This window comes from Natator depressus, chromosome 27 (genome assembly GCF_965152275.1).
Source record: "Natator depressus isolate rNatDep1 chromosome 27, rNatDep2.hap1, whole genome shotgun sequence".
Taxonomy (NCBI): domain Eukaryota; kingdom Metazoa; phylum Chordata; order Testudines; family Cheloniidae; genus Natator; species Natator depressus.
The window spans coordinates 10,843,912-10,866,385 of NC_134260.1; the positions used below are offsets into that span (position 1 = coordinate 10,843,912).

The 22,474-nt window shown below is 55.7% G+C and overlaps 2 protein-coding genes across 4 annotated transcripts in view; one reads left to right on the forward strand and one right to left on the reverse strand.

The window, feature by feature from the left end:
• Positions 1-22,474, reverse strand: part of CDK5RAP3 (CDK5 regulatory subunit associated protein 3) — a 28,461-nt gene that overhangs the window by 5,217 nt on the left and 770 nt on the right. Inside the window, exons 1-7 of one of the 2 annotated variants that reach the window (XM_074941042.1) lie at positions 6,784-6,908; positions 5,011-5,056; positions 4,155-4,286; positions 3,546-3,646; positions 2,786-2,834; positions 1,995-2,173; positions 800-936 (exon numbers count right to left, since the gene is read on the reverse strand). In XM_074941042.1, coding sequence (XP_074797143.1) covers positions 800-936; positions 1,995-2,173; positions 2,786-2,834; positions 3,546-3,646; positions 4,155-4,286; positions 5,011-5,056; positions 6,784-6,789 — 650 coding nt within the window. In that variant the 5' untranslated portion in view covers positions 6,790-6,908. Of the gene's footprint in view, positions 1-799; positions 937-1,994; positions 2,174-2,785; positions 2,835-3,545; positions 3,647-4,154; positions 4,287-5,010; positions 5,057-6,783; positions 6,909-22,474 lie in introns of those variants that run through there. The other variant, XM_074941041.1, reaches the window with a different exon arrangement.
• Positions 14,701-21,961, forward strand: PRR15L (proline rich 15 like). 2 transcript variants are annotated; one of them, XM_074940450.1, is made up of 2 exons: positions 14,701-14,965; positions 19,836-21,961. In XM_074940450.1, exon 2 carries the CDS (start codon positions 19,873-19,875, stop codon positions 20,182-20,184), a length of 312 nt encoding a protein of 103 aa, XP_074796551.1. In that variant the 5' UTR covers positions 14,701-14,965; positions 19,836-19,872; the 3' UTR covers positions 20,185-21,961. The 2 variants fall into 2 exon arrangements, with proteins under 2 accessions (XP_074796551.1, XP_074796550.1); XM_074940449.1 differs by lacking the exon at positions 14,701-14,965 and adding an exon at positions 16,600-16,709.

Below are 22,474 nucleotides of genomic sequence, written 5' to 3' on the forward strand. Positions count from 1 at the left end.
CGGGGAATCTCCCTGACAGCGGCTGCCAGGAGCAGCAACAAGGACCCCGCTCGACTCTCTAGCACTGAGATAACGACCCCTTCTCCCAGCACTGCCACCGGCTGGACGTGGGTGGCTCAAAGAGGGGGAACATAGAGCCCGGGGATGGCAATTTACAGCCACCTTTCTCCTTGCAGTCACAGCAACCTTATTTGGATTTAAAGCAGGCTTATTGCGGTCTCTGATCCTCCCAGCCAAGGAGGGATGGGGAAGCTTGGAGAGTCACCGAGGAGCCAGCAAACCAGGCAGCTCACTCCTGCTGAGAGGGTCTGGGACTGAGCCCAGCAGTGCTCTGTCCGGAACGGGGGTATTTAAAGACGGGCCCAAAACAGCCAGGAAAAGCCCAGGGCTTCCACAATCAGCAAATTCCAAGGGCAGATCTCAGCTGGGAAACTAAGCAGCAAAGGTGGGTGTGAAACCAGAGCCATGGCGCCGGGGGGGGTGTGTGTGTGTGTTAGATCTCCAGAAACCACATACCAGCAGGATGGGGGAGGAAGGAAACAGAGACACTGGAGCAGAAGGAAGCTCCAGTATCCCCCTCCCTCTCAGAGGCTCTGCACATCTGGCCTGCCTGCCCCCTAACATGCCCAGACTGGGCGCAACCCAGCCCAGCAGCATTAACACCTCCGGATTTGAGTTCCGGAATACAGGGAGTCTCAGCGCAGAAGATCAACACCTGCTCGAATTGGGGGAGAGGAGAGGGACCTGTCTCCCTCCCCCCTCGCTCTGCTTGGCGTTCCCAGTGCCAGTGTCTGGTTACCTCTCACACACGAACTGCACACAGGCCTGGTATGAATCGATGGCTTCCGAGAGCACCCGGGCCCCGGCCCCGATCTCAGTCAGCAGCGCCGGCAGGTCCTTCACCAAGGCCAGCAGCTCCTGCCGCACGTTATCGCCCTGCCCAGTGAGAACAAGCCGGGGCGCATTAGAGCAGGGACCCGGGTACTCAGGTCACCAGCCAAACCACAGGGCTAGCTTGGGCTGCCAGGATGGAGCATTTGATCCCAGCAAAGGGCAATGGGTGGAGGAAGGAGCCCTAGAGAATGCTGGAACGCAAGCTGGCCTAAGGCCAGGAGACCACCAACAGAGCCAGGGGGAGCTGGGGTGGGGTTGCCAGGAGACAGCCCCCGGGGAAGATGCTCAGCTGCTGGAGCGCAGAACAGGCAGGAGCGAGTGGATCCGATCGTCCTGTCAGCACGTGGTGCTGAAGCGGCAGGTGGGGCAGCTGACGAGAAGCAGAGGAACCGGAGCCCAGTGGATCTGCAGGGGTGAGCAGTGGTAGCACGAGCAGTCCCACGGGCACAAACCTGGCACTAGCAGCCTGGGCGCAAGGAGCCAGCTCAATACTGGGTGCGGGGGTGGAAGAGGCAGGTGTCCCCCTAGGACAGGCACATCTGGCCCTCGGCTGCTCAGACAGCCTGCCAGGGGTGCGGGGAAGGCATGCCCAGGGTCCTGGCGAGGCCCCGAGGTTTGGAAACGGGGAGGTTCCTGGGACGAGCCATTGGCAACAGGCAGTTGAGGAAGAGCCAGGGGCAGGGCTGTTCAGGGCACTGGTGGGAATGGCTGTGCAGTGCTGAGAGCGGTCGAATACCATGGGGGTGGGTCACTGGAGAGGGCAATGAAGGCCCAGGGATCTAAGCGATGGGGAGAGGTGGTGGGAGCTGGGACCCTCTCGGAAAGGAGAGGCCCAGCACACCCCAGGCACAGAGAGGCACGTGACGGGCGCTGTGTGGGGCTAAGGCAGCGTCCAGGCTCTCTGAGCAGGCCCAGCCCCTCCCGGGCACGGAGGGCACATGGCGAGCGCTGTGCGGGGCTAAGGCAGCGTCCAGGCTCTCTGAGCAGGCCAGGCCCCTCCCGGGCACAGGGGGGCACACGGTGGGCGCTGTGTGGGGCTAAGGCATTGCCCACACTCTCTGAGCAGGCCCGGCCCCTCCTGGGCCCAGCGAGGGACTCACAGTGATGCCATACTGCTTGCAGGAGGCGTAGAAGCGCTCCCGCATCTCGGCGGCCCCCAGCTGGCACTCCTCCTCCTTGCGGCTGTACTCCTGCTGCAACTGCTGGCACTTGCTGATCTGCTTCTTCAGGGACGGGATCTCATAGCTGACGTTGCGCAGGAGCAGGCTGGCGAGTTCCACTGGGGGGGGGGGGGGGGAAGGGACAGACAAGAGAGGAGACGCGTGGGGCACCGACCTTTCCTACCTGGAAAGCCAGGCCAAGCGCTGGCAGGCGCCCAGGTTATGGCGCCGAACAGCCCCTAAGCCGAGGCCGCAGGAGGATTCTCTCTCCTAGCGCTGACCCGTTTGCCCCAGCCCCACCACTCACTTTAAGGACATGCAATTCCAGTGCTGAGCAGTGGGCCGGGAGAGCGAAGGCTTCTATGCCAGAACGGGCACAGTGCTCATGCCACCGCTGCCACGTCCCCGCCATCCTTGCCTATGTGCCTTAGTTCTGAAACTGCTGAGATGGTTAGTGCCGCCGGTGCAGAACGACTTCTGTGCTCCCCGCCCTCACGCAGCTCTGGGTGAATGACTCCTTTATACGGGCTGCAAAAGGCTGAGGGAAGTGGGGATGGGACAGGACGCAGGGACCTGACTCAGCACGTGAGAGCTGGGAGTACAGGTGAGCACACGCCAGGCAGATGCCATCCCCAGCAAGTCAGACCCAGAGCTCCGGCAGGAAGAAAGCAGGCGGCTGCCCCCTGCTAAACACCTGCATGTCCCACTGCGGTGAGGTGAGGCTGCCTTACCTAGGTAGGTGTTTTCCTTTTCATACAGGGACAGGATCTCCTGCCAGTCCTGGAACAGAGAGCAGAAGAAGGGAGAGGCTGAGATGATGCCAAATGCAGCTGGAGAAGCACAAAGCCCCTGAGCACCAGCCCATGCAGTGTGAGAGCCAAAGAACAAGCAGGGGCAGGGCACGCGGCCACACTTGGCGGCGAAGGGGGAGTTCAGTGCTTGGGAAAGGTGCCCAGAGCCAATCAGGCAATGGCAGCACAAGCTTCCCGCAGACCCGTGGCTCAATGGTGCAGGGCCTCTCAGCTGAGATGGTGGGCTGTGCACCAGGTACCCTCTAACACAGGCACTGAACTGATGGCATCCACCCATCTGGGTTGATTAGTGGATACAGCACCTGACTGAGCCTCAAGAGACCTGGGTTCTAATCCTGGCTCTGCCACAGGCCTGCTGAGTGACCTGGGGCAAATCACTTCCCTGCTCCGTGCCTCAGTTTCCCCATCTGTACAATGGAGATGATGACACTGATGGAAAGCACTAGATAAGAGCTAGGGATTATTGTTACTCATTTCACATAGGGGCCGCTGTACAGGCCCCAGAGAACAACAGCTTCTAATTGCTGTTGACTCAGGCTGGATTCGAATCGGCACCCTAGAGACATTGGCTCCATGCATCCTGCTAACAGCACAGCACAGCCCAGCCCAGCCCGACTTGCTTGAAAGTGGAACCAACTTGACAAATTCTTGGACAAGTCCGACTCCACGGGCTGCTCACCTTCATACGCTGGGAAGAGTAGCGACCAAAGATGTTTTTAGTGGAGGCCTCGGTCCCTTTAAGAATTTCCACAATCCTCAGGCAGTGAAAATAGTGAATATCTGGAATGAGACAGAGAGAGCTGGGACGGCAGCAGACGGGATGCGATGCCCTTCCCCTCCTCAGCCCCGGGTGACAGGGTGAGGAGCCCAGGTTTGCTGAGCACAGCTCCAACCCTTGGCACTGTACGCTGGGGCAGCAACAGGGCAAGGGGGCACATGTCACTGGGCTTCTGTCTCCTTTCTAAACAGGGACGTTTGTAATACCCGAAGCCCTTGGGGCTGGATTCCTCTGGCATCTGCAATGGGCCTAGTGCATGCGAGAGGTGACTTGGGGCAGGGAGGGGGACACACAAGCACCTCAGCCCCAGGATGGACACGCTCACGACCCTCGATCGCAGCAGCGAACTGCTACTGGGGCCACAGAATGCCAAGCAACTGACCAGGCCCCATGGACGTCAACAGCCTTCACGGCAAATCCCCTGCATTAATGGGTCCCGCCACCCCTGCTTCAGATGCTGGCACCCAAGCCTGCGTCAGGGAGATCCTCCCCCCACCCAGCTCCACTCACAGGATCCCGAGAGCAGCTGCTTGATCTCCTCGCTCTCCGGCATGTCCTGAATGGCCACGTTGATCTTCTCCCGGATAGTCAGCACGTGGCTCTGCCATTTCAGGTTGCAGTGTCTCCTGTCCACCAGCCAGTCTATAGCGGGGACACACGGACGTTAAACACCTCGGTGTCCGCCAGCGGGAGCGAGGGGCAGCCGGGAGACAGCAGAGGGAGGGCACTGCTGGGGGGGCGTTTCTGGTCATTGGCTCAGGGACAGGAGTCCCTCATCTCTAGGCAGCTGCTGCAAACGCGGTCAAAATGGGTAGTGACTAGAAGCCATCATCACCCTCTGGCGGCTGTTCAGTAGCCTCTCTGAGCTGGAGGGTCTCCGGGGGGGCTGCACCACAAGCTCCCCGCCCACTCCTTGCTGCCTGTCTCAGCAGAGAGAGATGAAGAATAAACTAACTTCTCTCTTACTTCCCTGAGCAGGGAGGAGGCACGTCAGCGTGCTTGGGGATCCGCACCCGGCCTGTTCGGGGGATTAAGGGAGGACTCCAGTCGCCAGGACTGGCAAGCCAGCATCCCACCCATACGCTGACCCCACTAATCTATACAAGGCCTGTGCTGACAGGGGCAACTCTGCTCCGCTTCCTCTGGGGTTTCATTCCAACGGGAGAAATGAAGAAAAATTCTCCTCATTCCTGAGTCCTGCTGAAATCAGGACATGAGCTTCACGGTGGAAGGAAACTTCTGCGCGTGCTGACAGCCAGTTCTCTGGCCCACCTAACCCCTCACCCTCTCCATCATGTGCCCCTCTCCCGGTGCATGCACCACAATGCCCTCCCTCTCCAGCCAGAGACAGGAGCGAGTATCCTACCTAGCAGCTTGCTTGTCTGGATGTCAATCGGCAAATTCTGATAGTCCTGGTGAAGAGAGACATACATTGCAATAAACAGGGAGAATCTTCTGGATGAACAAAGCCAGTGCATGGCCTGTAATCCTCCCCATCCAACACACCTTCCCACCCACACCCCTAGCCTCTGCCATCTTCCAGCATTTCCCGCTCCGAGCCCATCTCTGACACTCTCCTGCTACCCCAGCTCCTAGCAAACGATGCTCCCCAGCCCTTGGGTTCCATGTCCTAACAGAGGGCAAAGGTCTAGTCTCTTGCGGTGCTGATCCAAACTTGGATGCTCTACTTTCCTGGACAGACAAAAGACGTCTGGGGACAACAGGTGAGGTTACGCTCAGCCAGCGTATGACAAATGCATTGTCACGACCGCACCAAACGTTTGCAACTGTTTTTGTTTGGAGACCAAAGTCAGCGGGAGGGTAAGTGAGATTTCCAATTGGTTAGTCTCTAAGGTGCCACAAGTACTCCTTTTCTTTTTGCGAATACAGACTAACACGGCTGTTACTCTGAAACCAGAACTCTGAAAACAGCTGACCTAGTACAGGGAGTGCAGGAGATGGAACTCAGACAGCAGTCGGGCCTAGACTGGGGAACTCCCTGCCACAAGAGATCCAAAGGACTAGAGGTCCCACGGTACTTAGAACTAAATGCAAAGATTTAGCTCTCCTACAACAGCTCTAGACATATGGACACACGGAATCAGTGTAACCTGCCTGATTAAGAGAATTTAGTGTGTTTGGGTTTGACTCTTCCAGGAGTAAAACAGAGAGAAGTTATTTCTCAATTGTTTCTTTGAAGGACTTGGGCCTAAGTGCCTCCTAGGTATCTAGGCATCTAACTCCTGTAGGTACCTAAATATCACTGGGGATCTGGGCTTTAGATACCAGGGGGATGAGGGCCATGTGAACACCCAGGCATACAGATCAGAGCAGCGGTTCTCAAGCTTTCCCACTGTGGGGCCCTTCGCTCCTCCATCGACCTGTTCCACAGTGGAAGCCCCTCCAGTCTAGCTGAGACTCCCCTCCAGTGTATCATGGGAAGGGGAGCAGCTCTGACACCTGCTCAACACCCCTAGCTTGAGAAGCCAGGCCTCAGAGAAATGTATACAGCGCAAATCCAAGACAACCAGCACCCCCAGGGAAGGGGGGGGCGCTGCTCTGACGGTGGGGGGGGAGAGACACTTTTCAGGGGGGGTTGCTCTGGCAGGGGGGAAGCTGCTCTGGCGAGGCGGGGAGGACACTCTCCTGTGGGGGGGCCGCTCTGGCGGGGGGGAGGACACTCTCCTGGGGGGGGGCCGCTCTGGTGGGGGGGGAGAGAGGACACTCTCCTGGGGGGGGGCACTCTGGCAGGGGGGGAGACAGACACTCTTCGGGGGGGGGGTTTGCTCGGGGATGGGAGGACACTCTCCTGGGGGCCACTCTGGCGGGGGGGGAAGACAGTCTTCTAAGGGGGGGCCGCTCTGGCGGGGGGGGGAGAGAGGACACTCTCCTGGGGGGGGGGCCGCTCTGGCGGTGGGGGGAGAGACACTCTTCGGGGGGGGTTGCTCGGGGAGGGGAGAACACTCTCCGGGGGCGGGGGGGCCGCTCTGGCGTGGGGGGGGAGAGGACACTCTCCGGGGGGGGGCTGTTCTGGCGGGGGGGGGAGAGGACACTCTCCTGCGGGGGGGCTGCTCGGGGGGGGGAGAGGACCCTCTCCGGGGGGGGGGGGCGCAGCACTCTCCGGGGGGGCCGCTCCCACCTGCATGCCCCTCCGGCCTCGCTCCCTTCCGCTCGACCCTGTCCCCGTCCGATTTTTGGAAACTCCGCCCCCTCCAATCACCGGGCAGCGCCCCGGGACGGCGCCGCCAATCAGGACGTACGCGCGCACGCGGTTACCGCGCCCAATCCAAGGGAAGCAAAGTGCAACGTACCCGCACTCCGATTGGCTGGAGCGAGGGGGGCGCTTTGACCAATTAGAACGTGGCTGGGAGGGGGACAGTGGCGACAAGCGCCCGGCAGGTGGCCCCAGCGAGCTGTAATCTCAGGCGCGAACGGGAGGGGGGGGAAATGTGCTCTACGACGCACGCGCAGTCAGGGTCAGGTTACCCCCACGTGCTGCGTGCGCTTGAACCCAGCCCTAGTCCCCAGCTGGCCTGGCAGCAGCACCGGGGCACCCTGGGAGCTCAGCTCCTTGCAGTGGGTGCAGGGTGCAGCAGTCGGTTAAGTTAGCTGGACTACATGGGCCAAAGGCGTTAACATCACCCACTCACTGTCCAACAGCATTAAACAAGGGCCGGGGTAGAGACCTCAGCCTGCCTAGCGTCACAGCAAAGACAGCCCTGAAAACCCTCCTAGCCTTTCGTTAAAGAGGCAGAAAACAGCGGAATGGGAAAACAGCGGAAGGGAAAACAGCGGAAGGGGGGAAAACAGATGGGAAAACAGCGGAAGCCTTTGAAACGTAAAGGGCCGAGTAAGGCTTTCGTTCCAGCACGTCCCTTGAGCTGCAGAGAGGTTTTCGAAGGAAAAGCCCCCTTGTCTGACAGCATCAAAGATGTACACAGGGTCGGTCCCATGATAGTAGCGAGACAAGGCGGGTGAGGGAATATCTTTTCCTGGACCAACGTCCGTTGGCGAGAGAGACGAGCTTCCTGAAGAAGAGCTCGAAAATCTGTCTTTCTCACCATCAGACGTTGGTCCAATAAAAGATATGACCTCACCCACCGAGTCTCAAAGATGGTAATAACTGTCCTTTCGCAGAAAAGCAAAGACCTTAACAAGGGCTGCGGTGGCTGTTGTTACAGTCCGATCCCATTTCATCCCAGGTGGCATTTTGGATTTAGCTGGAGGAGGCAGATGTGTGATGCTATCTAGCTCCCTCTCTCTGACCTGGTCTGGTCAGGACATCTCTTAAGATTACGAGGATGAAGACCCAGGGACTTTGGAAACTGTGGGTGGCAGCCATGCTGGTGAAACTTGCTCCAGTGGCCTCCATCTGTTCTTCTGTCTTTCCCCCACAAAGTCTTTTTCTTTAAGGACCAAAAAAGGGAGTGATGGTTGGACTAGCCCACCCCTTATTTTGTCCACCAATTAGGCCCAATATCTGACACATCCATTTTCATTCATTAATTTCTGGTTCCACTTCTATCTTCACCAAGCATGATTTCAACATAATCCTTGAATCATATCAATGTGGCCTTTTTTGTTTGCACTAATGTAGTCTGTCTGGTTCTCTTGCATCTGTTCATTACAGTTATTGAAAAACAGCTTGACCTACTTTCCATCAACAATTGTTATTACAGGCTATTGTAACATCTTATGAACTTTCATGTACTTTTTACAATTGATCTCATGATTAAGGTAAATGTGTAGTCCCAATGACCACAAAATGAAAATTTTCTGCAGAACCCCCACCCCCGTCTTCTGAGCAGCACTTTTGTGGGTGTCCTCAGTAAACAGGGAGCCAGCCACCTTCTTGATTTCGTTTTGCTTCCACTAGCCTCCCCCAAGAGTTGGTCACATTGTGTAACCTTGGCACACATGATATAATAGCTGGTACAGGGCAGGTTGCCAGCTGCTTGTTGTCCTTTTGCAGGGCCTGAAAAATACTGTTTTTGACCTTTTTTCCTCTTTCCAGTCCAATACATGCAAATACACTGGGTTAACGTGGGGAAAGATTGTTTCCTTGTGTGTATTTTTTTTTTTAAGGCTGCCTTTAAAGCCACCTTAAATCCCAGACATCCTGGGCTGCTTTCTGGGAGGAATCCTGAGTATTGAAACCGCTGGGCATGAGTTTGTGGCCAACGTGAGAGCAATGTGAAGCCATGTTTTGTGCCCAGTGTGGAGCGAGGGCACTAGGGACTGGATTTATATAGATGCTGGTTTTCTTAAAGAGCTTCTACTGGCCACTGAGTAATGACCTTCATGAAGGCAGGTGGAGGGAAAAGTTGTCTCTGTACGAAGCATGTAGGGAATGAGGCAGGATGTGGGGTGAAGGTTCAGAGGGTTTGGATCTGCCAATGAAGTTCTAACCCTGGAATGTCTGTATGGGAGCAACTGACTAGCTCGGGGATTGGTGACAGGATAAAGAGCCTTTCACCTTTGTCAGTGATTCAAAGCCAGCCTAAAGTTATCTGATCTATGTGAAATGAGTTTGATGGGCCTCAGCCCAGAGGTCCCTCAACACCTATTACACATGACACCGACTGGCCCCTATGTTGGCAGTCTCAGCAAGGAGGCAATGAATGGCATGAATCAAGAATAGGTGTGCTGGGCACATGGGCGGCGTGTGAACCGCCAGCTGGGAGAGGCTAGCTCCCAGCCCCGCCCCTTTCACAAACACACATACCCACCCGGTCAGAGCCCAGAGGTCCTCCCAGCGCAGCTGCTGGCCCCCGCCCCAGAGCACTGGGAAGGCGGGCGGCGCAGGTGAGACCCAAGCTGGGGCCATGAAGACTATTGGAGCTGCACCGGGTGGAAAGCAAAGGGGTAGTGGCCTGGGGTGGAGCATGGGCGGGGCCACACCTGGCTGTTTGGGGAGGCACAGCCCCCCCCAGCCTACGATACTTACCGCCCAGGGCTGGGCCCACTGAACTCGTCTACTCTTGCCACATGCAAATTCCTCGTGAGGTGGGCAGGTTTCCCCCAGAACAACAGATCTTGACATTAGCCCCCCTTCGCGATGAATGGGGCAGTTCACAGCTCTCAGAGCTGCTGCACCAGGCTCTCTGCAGACTCAGGCAGACACCATTTGCTTCACATTTTCAAGCTTTCCCTTGCAGCCACGAGAGGTTGAGACCTACTGCCTTTTGAAAATGAAAGCTGCGTTTCTGATGTAGTCACCTGACTCAGGAAACCGCAACCCTTACGCACAGACCTAGAGTGCTACTGTCTTCATCTGGGCCTGGCCAGGTCCCGAGGCAGAATTCACGAACGGTTGTGAAACACAATAAGATCCTCAGAGGGAAGGGAATATATATTGTTGTTACTAGTCATTATTTAGAATTGAATTAATATTCATTCATTTGCATGCAAACAGGATCTCGGGAAGCCAGAGACAACCACTCCAGCTGGGAAAGAAGCGGAAGAACCATTCCAGAGTTTACTAAGCCAGTGACTTTAAAAAGGAAAAAAATGGGGCCAAGGTCCCAGAACCCCCAGAGCTGGAATCGGAACCATGGAAAGGCTCCCCAAAATGTCAGCTGGGGTAGCATTGGGGTGTCTGAATGACAGAGGCTTTGTGCTTCTGGCCGATGGCTCGGGAGCAACGTGCCATCTGTCATCCCTGCAGGTTTCCTGACAACAGTGCGAGCCTGGCTAGCACAGCGTGGCTCCAGCCCACGTCGCTACTTGCTGAGTGGCTCGATTGGATTGGATTTTAGCAATAACGAGGGTTCAGCCGTCAAACAAGGCAGCTGCAGGAGATTGCACGTGGGAAACTGAACAGGAAGAAGGCAAACAAGTCACCCTGCCCGCTGGGCTATGCCTGCACATGGAGACACGGAGAGCACACACACACTCTCAGCTATACATGCCAGATACACACCACATAGAGCTGTATATGCATATAGGCCCTCATGCGTGCACAGCCAGGCGTCCCCTCACCTAGGCACACACACACAAACAACCCCTGGCTCCTAGATAAGGCTTGCATCCATCAAGCAGTTGTTTCCACTGCCTCTGTTTGTAGCCTGGGGCTGGGGCTGACCCCTTGGTCACTGCCACACATCATGCCGAAGTGATGATGATTGCCCCGCTGCGATTGGATCTGTCTCTGTGATGAATGGGGCCAGGCAGCCCCCTCCTTCGATCTGCCCAGCACCATGTGTTCAGCCCCCAGGTGGCTGAGGTCTTTCACCTGTCAGAGAGGGAGGTGTGACAGTGTCTGGGACAGCTGGACACGAGCAGCATGGAGAGGGCTATTGGGAAGGGCAGCTAGGAATGGTGGCTCCTCTGAAGGGCCCCGACACAGGTATTTTCCACCGTACCCTGCTCCCTGGAGATGGGGTTGAAACCGGGCAGTCCTCCAAGAGGTGGTAGAGGGCACCCTGAAGACTCCCACTCTCACTCGTGGGGGAGACCCCACAGACTCTGACTGCGGCGTCTCCCACTGGAGAAGAGACCTCCATAGAGAGGGGGGAGATCTGATGGACAGTAGGTTCCGTAGTCCCACCAATGCCTCTGTCAAGCAAAGCCCGGCTTCCAGCCCCAGCTCCGGTTCGGAGTAGGGGTGGGGAATGCAGGTAGGGTTGCCTGCGTCCACCCCCAAGTCATGGAACTTGGCAAGGAGCTCAGAGCCGCACCGATGCCGGCAACAAAGCAGTGAAAAGTTCCCCTTGGGGCGAAAGTAAACCGCAGCCCAGAGCTGTGTTTTCCCAGGCAGGCCAGCCACTGGCATGGAGTCAATGCGCTTTCTGTTGCTTCCCGAACACACACTGCTCTTTCTTTCTGTTCGGGTTGTTTGTTCAGCACCCCCCTGCCCCACACCCCCACTCAGTATCACCCTCCTCTGCACCCCCAGCCAGAAGGAGCAGCATCCATTGCCTCTGGCTAAGGAATCGCCTCAGATTCCTTGGCTGAATTCCACTTGCTGCCTGGAAACACAAAGGATCCCAGCAAAGATTTACCTGGAACAGATCAGCCTCCCCACGAACCAGGGAGTCCCGGCAAACCCACCCCCCCGTGACGTCAGCTGCGTCGAAGAGGAGTGTGGTCTGGCTGGCCAACCCGAAGGCCACATCCGCCCCCCTACCCTGGTTGGACTGGCTCCACCATCTTGGTTCCTTTGCTTATTCCCTGCATGTGAACGTTTCCTGGCTTGCTCTGTTTCCAGCCCCATTTGTTCCAGAGTCCCAGCCATAGGACTCTGTCTGCCTTGTCCACCTCTGCCCCATTGGGGAAGGGTTAGAAGGCAGCACTCACAGAAGCCTTCAAAGGTCATCAGAGAATCAGTATAACCCTAGAAAAAAGTGGCTAGAACCCACTCCATCAGATATAAGAAGTAAAAGGTACAGGAGCAGGTATAAATACGTGAAAGGATGTGGGTTGCTTTACCAAGTGTTACATCAGTCTAACGAGATAAATCGATTAACAGCAGGATACCAAGGGAGGAGAAATAACTTCTGAAGTGGTAAGAGAGTGGCCCATTACAGACAGTTGACAAGAAGGTGTGAGCAACAGTAGGGAGAAATTAGTATGGGGGAAATTAAGTTTAGGTTTTGTAATGACCCAGTCACTCCCAGTCTTTATTCAGGCCGAACCTGATGGTATCTAGTTCGCAAATTAATTCCAGTTCTGCAGCTTCACGTTGGAGTCTGGTTTTGAAGTTTTGTTGTTGAAGAATTGCCACTTTGAGGTCTGTTATTGAGTGACCAGAGAGACTGAAGTGTTCTCCTACGGGTTTTTGAATGTTATGATTCCTGATGTCAGATTTGTGTCCATTTATTCTTGTGCGTAGAGACTGTCCGGTTTGGCCAATGTACACGGCAGAGGAGTATAACCCTCTGGGAACTTGCCCTTTCATCCTGTATATAACTTGGGACACAGCGCCATCTAGTAGCTAGAGCAGGTACTCAGGACTCCTGGATTCCTGTTACGCTTCTCCCATTGATTCGCTGCGTGATCGCAGGCAGCCCAGTTCCCCTCTTTATGCCTCAGTTTCCCCTTCTGCAAAACCGGGAGAATGATAAGTCCTTATCCCCTGGGGAGTAGCAAGGCCTAATTCATTCATGGCTTTAAGATCCTGATATGGGTAGCACCAGAGACAGGCAAAGCACTATCATCCCTGGGCCTTCTCAGTGCAGGCATAGCTAGGCACAAACTCCTTCTAGCTAGACTATCAGGGGCTGAAGGTTGTGCCAAGCGCTATGGGAAAGGCCACTTTCCTTAGATTTACACGCAGGTCTCAGATTTAGTCCACAGAGGTGAAATGATGTGCCAAGTCACCTCAGCAAGTCAGTGGCAGAGAACCCGGGAGTCCTGACTCCCCCTTCGCTGCTCTAACCCCTGCCCTGCCCTGCCTCTTGTACGCATAACCTGAGCAGTAGCCTTCAGGAGCTGTAGAGTGAGCAAACAGAACGGCTGACCTATAAAATGGCCCAACAGAAACGCTATTTTATGCAACACACAGTTAACCTACTGAACTGGCTGCCGCAGGATAGATGGATGGGTAGATAGACGGGATGTTAATGAGTCAAACGGTGGAGCGTGCGTCAAAAGAGCATCAGACGTGCAGACGGATAAGAATCATGTCTACAGGGAAACCAGCTAGGATAAAAATAAGCAGAGCCACTGGCCCTTCAATTACAGGTAATTGCCAGACAGGGGTCAAGAAGACGCTTCTCTCCCTGGGATAGCATAGCACAGCTGGGGCTGCACCCTCAGAGCACTGGCCAGCAGAGAAGATCAGCCTGGATAGACCACTGATCAGAGCTGCAGCAGCAGTTCCTATGTCACCAGGTCTGTGAATGGAAGGGGAAGCTGACTCGGGAGTCAGGTCTGGCATTCCTTCCTGGTTCCGCTACTGACTCACTCTGTGTCACTCGCTTCCCTCTCTGTGCCTCAGTTTCCCCCATCTGTAAAATGGGGATATGGGATCTTGGCCCACCTTTGGAGAGTGCTTTGAGATCTATGGCTGGATATTGCTAAGCATTAGTATTGTTAAAATTATAGCTAGTACCAAGCAGCTAAGAATGAATGAGCGCTCAGCTCCGTGGTCTTGAAATCTTGCCAGGAGCTAGGCGGGGCTGCTTATCTTGGAAGTAAACTAACCAGGCCTCATGCCCTCCAGAGCTGATCCAAGAGCTGGTTCCATCCACCGGGGGGGAAAGGGGTGATATTCATGGCAGCTTTGGACCCAATTTCGCTCCTTCCCTGGAGCTGCCCGGAAGGATTGTTTATACAAAAAGCGGAAGCTGAGCTTTGGGTGAAGGGGAGTGGGTCAGATCAGCAGGGTTTAAAGACCACGTTCTGCCATCAGCTACAGCCGGGCAACCCCACTGCAGACAAGGGAAGTATGGAGCAGCAGGGGCAGCATATGGCCCTTCAGATAGATACAATTTCTGCTTGCTGGAGCTTCACGTGTTAGCCTCGTCCTAACCCATAATGCAACAGATTGCAATGGGGCACTGCTGCCTCTGGGGCCGTGACAGCAGGATCTTATAGGGTCCCTGGATACTCCTCCTCTCTGGCCATTACTCTGATGTTGTCCCTGCTGAGACGGCAGCAGTGCAAGGTGGGAAACAGGAGACCGACGAGGCTCAAGACTTGGGCCTGGCGCGGGCGGGTGCCGAGAAGGGGGCAGGCTGCAGAGGAAAGCAGAGATGGAGGAAGGACCGAGGCAGAGATGCACAGAAAGAGGAACCGGTCTGGCAACCAGTTTAGCCAGAGTCTAGTTTCGACTAATCCCTAGAAGGCAAGAATAGCGAACATACAATATCCTGCTAGGCAAACGGCACCAGCCGCTTTAACCCTTTGCTGCCCAAGCATCAGGGTGTCAGGCCACCTAGAGACCCTCCCCCTAGCAACCCCACGCTGGAGAAGCCCCTGCCCCTTCCTTTCCCCACGCCCCAGGTGAGCGCAACCTGAGCTGCTTGTAGAAAGCCAGTGGCAGCAGCTGCCCAGATCAGGTTTCCCCTGTCATGAATATTCAGCACTCCCCTGGCCCAGCCTCTGTTACTATTTACTTAGGCAGGAGTGGCTGGATCTCGGGTTAACCTTGACACAGAGCAAAAGGGAGCAACAGGTAAAACAGCAGCTCCCCTGCACCTGCCTCCACATGCACCTGAGATGTGACAGCCGCGGTCCCCAGCCTCTCCGGGCACAGTGCAGCCCCTCAGTCCGCAATAGCGCCCTGGAGCTATCCCAGCCCCCGGTCCCCCCTCTCCTGCCACTGAGTGCTCCCTGGGGGAGCAGAACGCACCCAGCAAGGGGCTGAATCGAAGCAGGTACGTTGGCCAGGGCGTTTGGGGGAATGGGGGGCAGGAGAGGGAAACCTGAGCCCCGACGTCGTGCCTCAGTGCCTCCATGAATGTTTCATTGATTAGTACTGCCGAGGACCGGCCAACCTGGTGCCAAGCACCTTGAGCTCTGGGGAAGTTGAGGGCGCTCAGCCCCTGGCAGGATCGGGCCTGAAGCCAGCTTCAGGAGGTGGCAGGTTTGACCATGATCCAGGGGGGATCTGGACGGCTCGTGGGGGAGTCGGAGCCTTTCCCCTCAAGTGGGACCTGTTACCTCTAGCCCAGGCTGGCAGTGACCGAAAGCTGCTCCTGTGTGATTGGGATCCATGGGAATGGGGGCAGCGGGGGGGAGCGCATTAGGGGCATTCGTTTGTTGCCATCTCAACAGGGAGGCCAAGGAGTCAATGGGCCAGGGAGACTCTTCTTAGCCCTGGAGATGGAGGCACATGCCGAGGGGGGCGTTTTGGGGGCATGGTTACCTTGTCACTCCCCTGGCTAGCCCTGATCGGTAGCTATCAAGGGCCATCAACCCAGCACCTTTCACGGGATGCTTTTTTCGTAAAGGTTCAGCCTTCCCAGGTGGAACAGACAGCTGGTGCCTAACAGGGCGGGGAGGGCTAGCTCAGTGGTTTGAGCATTGGCCTGCTAAACCCAGGGTTGTGAGTTCAATCCTTGAGGGGGCCATTTAGGGATCTGGGGCAAAAATTGGGGATCGGTCCTGCTTTGAGCAGAGGGTTGGACTAGATGACCTCCTGAGGTCCCTTCCAACCCTGAGATTCTATGATTTCTATAACCCACTAGCCCAATTCATCCCTGACTAGAACAGCTGAAGTCTCTCTGGGGCCTCTCCGGGACAGACCTAATGACAGCAGCACCTGCTCTAAAGAGCCCAGTGGAGGGGGGGACATTGAGTTTGTTCCATGCAAAATGAGCTTAATCCTTGGCCTGCTGGTAGCCAAACGAATGCTAAGGGGGTGGGAGTGTAGAGATACTGGCCATTTGAAGCCCCTGAAGGCCCTCCCCCGTGCTGGGGCTGCGCCCCATCATATGCTAACACCAGCTCTAGAGATGGCAAGGGGCTCCCCCACCCCCTTGTGGGTCACTGACATAGGAAAGCGACTGCACACGGCATGCACCACGGCAGCTCCTTCCATGGGAATCTCCTGCTTGGGGTAGGGCTGGGTAGGTTTTGGAGCAGCCAGTGGGAATTTTGGAGGGTTGTTTAGGGGGTAGGTAACAGCAGGAGAGGAGTCTCATCTCACAGGGCTCCAGGAAGTGCTGCATGGAGAAGGGTCTCTCGTGCCACCTGCAGAGCAAATGGGCCACTCAGGGCACTGAGAGAGTGAATATGGAGGGAGGGGTAATCGGGGGGATCCAGAGGGCAGAGATCTCCGACACTGGAAACCTTCCCCACCAGGCATGAGGAACTAGCACCCCCACCCCCAATATACCCCTGCCTGGGCTCTGCTATTCTGCCTGAGCTATGAATGTTTAACTTGCTGAAATATCTGATGGACCTGGCCCAAGGTTATTGCTACTTCTCACGGGATGTGCCCTCGTCACCCGCTACCTGCAAAGCCTGCCTGTGCTGAAATCTCCCTCCTCCCCCCCCCGGCTGATGTAACACCGACCGCCCAGCTTGCAGGAACTCCGCCACTCGGTCACAAGGCTGCAGAGGGGAAATGGAGCCCCTATGGCTAACAGCACCTGTGGGGGCTCAGGCCCGTCTCAGGTATGCTGTGCTCAGGGAGGAGGCAAGAAGACAGCTGAGCAGAGAAGCCCAGGGAATTGCTGGCCAGATCCTCTGGCAACCTCCCTGTGTCCTCTCCCCTCCCTCAGTACAGGAGGTCACTGCACATGACCGGGGGTTCCGCTTCCCCAGAGAGACCCACTGGATTTCAGGGCCAGGGTGACTTTGACTGGGATTTGGCTACTGGGCTCATTTCTGATATGGGAATTTTCCCTGTACGTTTGGGGGGGGTGGGGGGGGATGGTGGTGGTGGTGGGTGTGTGCGTGCGCACACCCCTCTGCATGTGTCCTTCTGTGACTGCGCCTGCCACTGTTTGCACTTTACCCAGGGACCTCTGCGTACGCACGGGTCTGTTTGCAGGTGGATGTACAGCCACGCTACGTATGCGTGCGCTGGATTCTCAGCAGGTGCACGTAGGTCTGCACAAGAGCGTCTGTGCGTACGGGTGCCCAGACAGACAGACAGACCGAGCACTGTGGGTGGTAAGGGCTCAACATAGGGCTGATTGGGTGTCCAGCAGCTCTGTATGGGATGTTCTCGGGGCAGCTTCTCGCCCAGAGTGGGACGGCAACAAAGCACCCTCCCTTGCTCTCCAGCTTGGAGCTGAGGGTGTGAACGAGTGCAATCTGCAAAGGAGCCTAGGGGGAAGCGATCGGGCTCTAGGCTGGGATAGGGACAATGCTAACAGGGGGTGGGGGTGCGGCGTCCTTGAACCTATCCCAGGGTTCCAACCTCAGCCTGACGCAGGGGCCCCGAGTTCGACATTTACCCTCAGCACCCCACCCCCTCGCCCTTCTCCCTGCCCTCCGCTCCCAAACGGTGACGTAACCCCACCAGCTGGCCGGCGTTCACACCGGAATGGGAGCGGTGCCCCCGCAGAGCCAGGCACCCGAAACGCCCCCTGTCTAACGCCCTGTCTGTCATTCACACTGCTTCCAACAGAACCCCACCAGGGTTAACCCTTTGGGGACTAGGCCCAAGTTTCTATCGGTTACGTAAAGACAAATCCAGGTGAGCTGCGCCAAAGCCAACAGAATGGCAGTGGCTCTACAGTGGGGTGACCCTGGCCCAGAGCCCCTAAAACCAAGCTGCCTCTATCGGCGGGTGCTGTTCTGTAGGGCAGTGGTGAATGGACTTGGTGATCGAACAGGCCTTTTTGACAGCTAACAACCCCAGTGCTGCACATCTTCCTTGGCAGTCAGCCTGCTATGGACAGATAGGGGGAAGACCAGTTCGCCACGGAGTGGGCCAGTTTTTCTTACCCTTCCCTGGCTGCACAAATGGACAGACCGACCCAAGGGAGGCCGCCCAGCTGCACCCATGTTAGGTTTTTCCGACTCACTCCAGTATATTGCTGAATGTCGGCAAGAGCTCTGCTGTCTCTCTAGGTCAGGCAGGGCTGATGCACCTGTGTACAGGACACCCCATGAGGGACTGACCATCTCCCCCACCCCACCTCCTCCCCCCTCCTGGCTGCCACCCTGGCTACAGAGCGATTGAATGTTTCTATACAAACAGCTGGAGGGAGCGATCAAAGGGTGAGATACGCCTTCAGCAAACACCCAGATAGGATCATGCCGGAGGCTGTTGCCGTCCAGGAAAAAAAAGCAGGGTGGAACCCAAGGACTTGAAACTGTAGGGACTAGCAGCAGGAGCATTGATTAGACCCGATCTGGGCATCAGGAGACCTGGACTCTATTTCTGGCTCTACCCTTGGAGTATGTCACTTTGCCATGACTCAGTTTCCCCATCTGTAAAATGGGGATGAACAGGAAATGGATCATTGTTACTCTAGCCAAATTTCCAAAGGCACAGAGTGAGTTTTACCTTGGGGCTTCAGGACTGGATCTTTCATATGGACAAAATGCCTACAGAACCCAGAGATGGCCCAGTTCAATAGAATTATTCAACAGGTTTTTCCGATTACTGGGAGCACGCTTAGGTGTGGCAAGACAGGATAAGAGATGGGCCGTGGCCCCACACCATCTTCTGTCAAATTAAGACAGGATGCAACAACTGAGAGTAGCAAAGAATCGGCCAGGGGAGAGAGGGGGAGAAAAGTAGCAATGAGAACATGGACTGACGTGGGCAAAGATAAATGGTTTGGAGGCGGCTCTTTGACGCGCTGTAGTGACTATAGGCCCCAGGCAAGATCAGGGCTCCACTGTGCTAGGCACTGTGCAAACACATCGCAAGAGAGTCCCTGCTCTGATGTTTAAGTAGACCAGAGAAGCAACAGAGAGGGACCAGAGGCACAGACAGGGGTAGTGACATGGGCCAGTGTCCCACCGCAGATCAGCAGCTCAGCCGGGAGTGGAACCCCCCCAGGCCTCCTGCCTCCAAAGCTAGTGCCCTAGCATCTTGCAAATGAATAGCTCCCGCTGCGTGCGCTGAAGGCTCGCTGCACCAGGCTGCGTCATCACGTTGCAGTGAGTCGAGGCTGCAAACCCAGCGCCACAAAGTGACAGCTGCAGGGACCGCCGCTCCTTTGACCTGGGTCTCACCCGAGGCCTTGCTGAGACTTGGCTGAGTCTTGAGCCCTGAGTTTCCCTCACAGCAACCATTGCAGCAGCTTCTTCAGAAACAACCGCAGGGGGAATGCCCATGCTCAGTGGCCGAGCAGGTAGCCCTGCCACCTGCCAAACCCAGGCTCCGTTCCTGCTCCTCCTCCTCCTCTGTTGTTGGCAACGCTGGTCTTTGTGGGGGGAAGGGAAAGGGAATGGCCCTCTCCCTGGGGGGCAATGGGCTCTGAAGGGAATCTCAGCCAGCAGGGGGATGGTCATGCTGACCCACAACCATGAAAAGGGACAAGCAAAAGTGGAGACAAATCAGATGGCACAGAATGGATAATGTAATGTATTGGCTTGTGTGCACAAGCAATGCTGCCCTCTAATGATCAGCCCACAGGGTAGAAAAGGGACCGGTCCTTACTTTGCCATCTGAAGGAGCTCTCCCTTAGCATAGCTGCGGTTTTGGAGCTGAAGATCTAGGGATCTAGATCTAGATCTACATTCCAAGGGAGGGCATGGTGTAAAATTGATCCGATTGTCCAGGCAAACAATAAACCCTAGGAAAAGGGTCTGCTAACCTATCTGCCTTCTCTCTAGAGACACGCTCCTCTGCCACCAGCAAGGAAAAACCACCATGGCAGAGAACTACAGCTGGTGGAAGCTCACCTTCCTGCGGAAGAAGAAATCCACCCCCAAGGTCCTGTACGAGAGCCCAGACATCTATGCCAACGAGAACCACCAGGAGGCCACACGGACAGAGGTGGGGAGTGATGATGGCGCCGAGAGTGAATTCAATGTCCGGCTGGAGAAGATCGTGGATAAGAACACAAAAGGCAAACACGTCAAGGTCTCCAACTCCGGGCGCTTCAAGGAGAAGAAGAAAGTGAGATCCACGCTGGCTGAAAACCCCAACCTCTTCACCGATGGCGAGCGCGAGGAGAAGTGAGGCAGGGGAAAGCGGGCATTTGGGGGAAAGCGCTGTAGGGTGGAACCAACGCCCTGAGGCCATTGCGCATGGACCCTTCACGACTCAGAGCCAGCCTAGATGTCAATTCTGTTCTCTCCGCAAATGAAGTAATGAGGGGGCAGGGACCGCCCCGCTGTAGATTTCAAAGATTTTCGGTTCTGATGTGCACTCGCGAAGGAGAAAGGACTCGATACTTTTTATTTAATACCAATCATCATATTTAAAATAAATGCCACTGGGTGATCGTCACGAGATGGAGGCACCCAAGTCTCGCTCTGAAGCCTTGGAGGTGGGGAGGAGTCAAACACAGAGCAGTTCAGAGGCCCCTTGCAAACACTCTCAGCAGTGCCCAAGGGCTCAGAAGCAGCAGTCTGCTGCAGGGGGCCATGGGATGGGAGGAGCCAGCTGATTCTCATCCACCATTCTACCACTGCACCTAGAAGATGGCTGAGAAGAGCTAGGAACTTCAGCTGGCTCTGCCCTGGGGGATTTCACAGCAACTAGCCTCAGCTCTGTCCGCACCCACTGACACAGGAAAGGTAAACGTAAGGCTGGCTGGGAAACAGGGTTGCACCTTTTAATACCACAGAGATTCCCTGGCCTGGGAAAGAGAAATACTTGGCCACAGGCAGTCACCAGCTGAACTGGTGGAGGCAGAACTGGGAATAGGACCCGGGATCCTCATTTCCTGGATAGCAGCACTCAGCCAGTTGAGCTAAAGGAGAACCAACCTTAGCTGGAGCAAGAACGTCTCTTGGCCTTCCGTTACTACAGAGCAACACTTGAGTAGATCTGATCTTCCAGCCAGTGGGGGCACAGGGGTAAGACAACTAAAGATTCCACTGATAGGAGAAACTGCGGCCAGTCGGGTGGGGGGTCTGGGGGCTTTGGAACGGGGCTACAGCCCTGAGAGCTTATTTTCGTTGACTCACTGTTGGGCACTGGTTGATGTAGAAACCAGCTGGAGTCTGCTAGGGTGACTCTCTAAGAAAGGACAGATGGTCTAGTGGTTAGCACAGGAGCACCGGGACTGAGAAAGCCTGGATTCTATTCCCGCCTCTGCCTCTAGCTATGCCTCAGTTTCCTGCTATGAGCACGAAGGGGCCATCTTTCGAGTCAGCTTTTGGACCATAATCTTGCTTTGACGTTTCCTTCTCCACAGGTGAAAAAACGCTCAAGGACATGCTAATGTTCCCAGTAACTTAAATTCAAGATTATTTGTTAACTTCTTTCCCTGCATTCATCTGCCTCTGAGTGGCTACCAGCCACAAATAGCTGGCAGCCCAGGTGGACTTTAGCAGTAGAGATTCTAATAACTCACTCATCAAGCCATTTTGCACTCATAAAATCTGCATGTTTTGCTGAACTTTGTGCACGGGAGCAGTTGCTGAATTCACGTGGTTTCTGGCAGAAGCGCCTGATGCAACGATGCAGAATTCTCTCCTCCCCCCCCCGCTGGGTTACAAAAGGAAAAGTTCGATGGCCCTTTTAATTTCCAAGAGCCATTTTGCTGCTGCTACTTTAGAGGCCTTGATCTTCCTGGCTGGTGCTTTTTTCATGTTCAGTCGCTGATTCAGGGGGTGGGCAGTTAAAAGGTGAACTGTTCCCCGTGCTGGGGAGACTGAGAGTTGGCCACCCTACGCACAGTGTAGGCGGTGGCGTGGGGGGAGAGGGGGAAGGTAACACCTTGCACCCTTAAGGGACAAAACACGCTTGTAGTTAGGGCTCATAGCCGGAAGAGGCATCTTTTGTAAGGTGTTTGTAAATGTTCTTTGTTAATAAACAAACCTGAAAACAAAGGAAGCTCAGTGGCTGATCTATGAAAACACCCCAGGGCTTGGACCAGATGGAAACCTGTTCTGCTTGAAAAGATCGAGGGACCCTAACTCTCCATCTCTGGACAAGGGAGCAGGTGATACGGTTTCTAAATTAAGGGAGGTGGTGTCTCCCTGCTCCTAGCTGTATGTAATGAGTCTTCAGGGCCTAACTGGTGCCACTGTTGAGCCTATGGAATGCTATCTTCAGGACTCTACGGAGGTCGTAGAGGTGAAGCGCGCATGCAGACGTACTGGGGGAGCTCCAGAGAAACGGGGGTAGTGCTCTAGGAGGAGGGTGCATTCGTGCAGAGCTCTCCGGCTCCAGTACCGCTTCAGCGGGATGCATTCAGACACACCATTTCAGCCAAAGCCATACTCACGCACACACAGCCCTGTCGCTTCCTCTCATGTTGCCAGTGCCCAGCATGGACTTCCCCCCCGAAAACACCGCA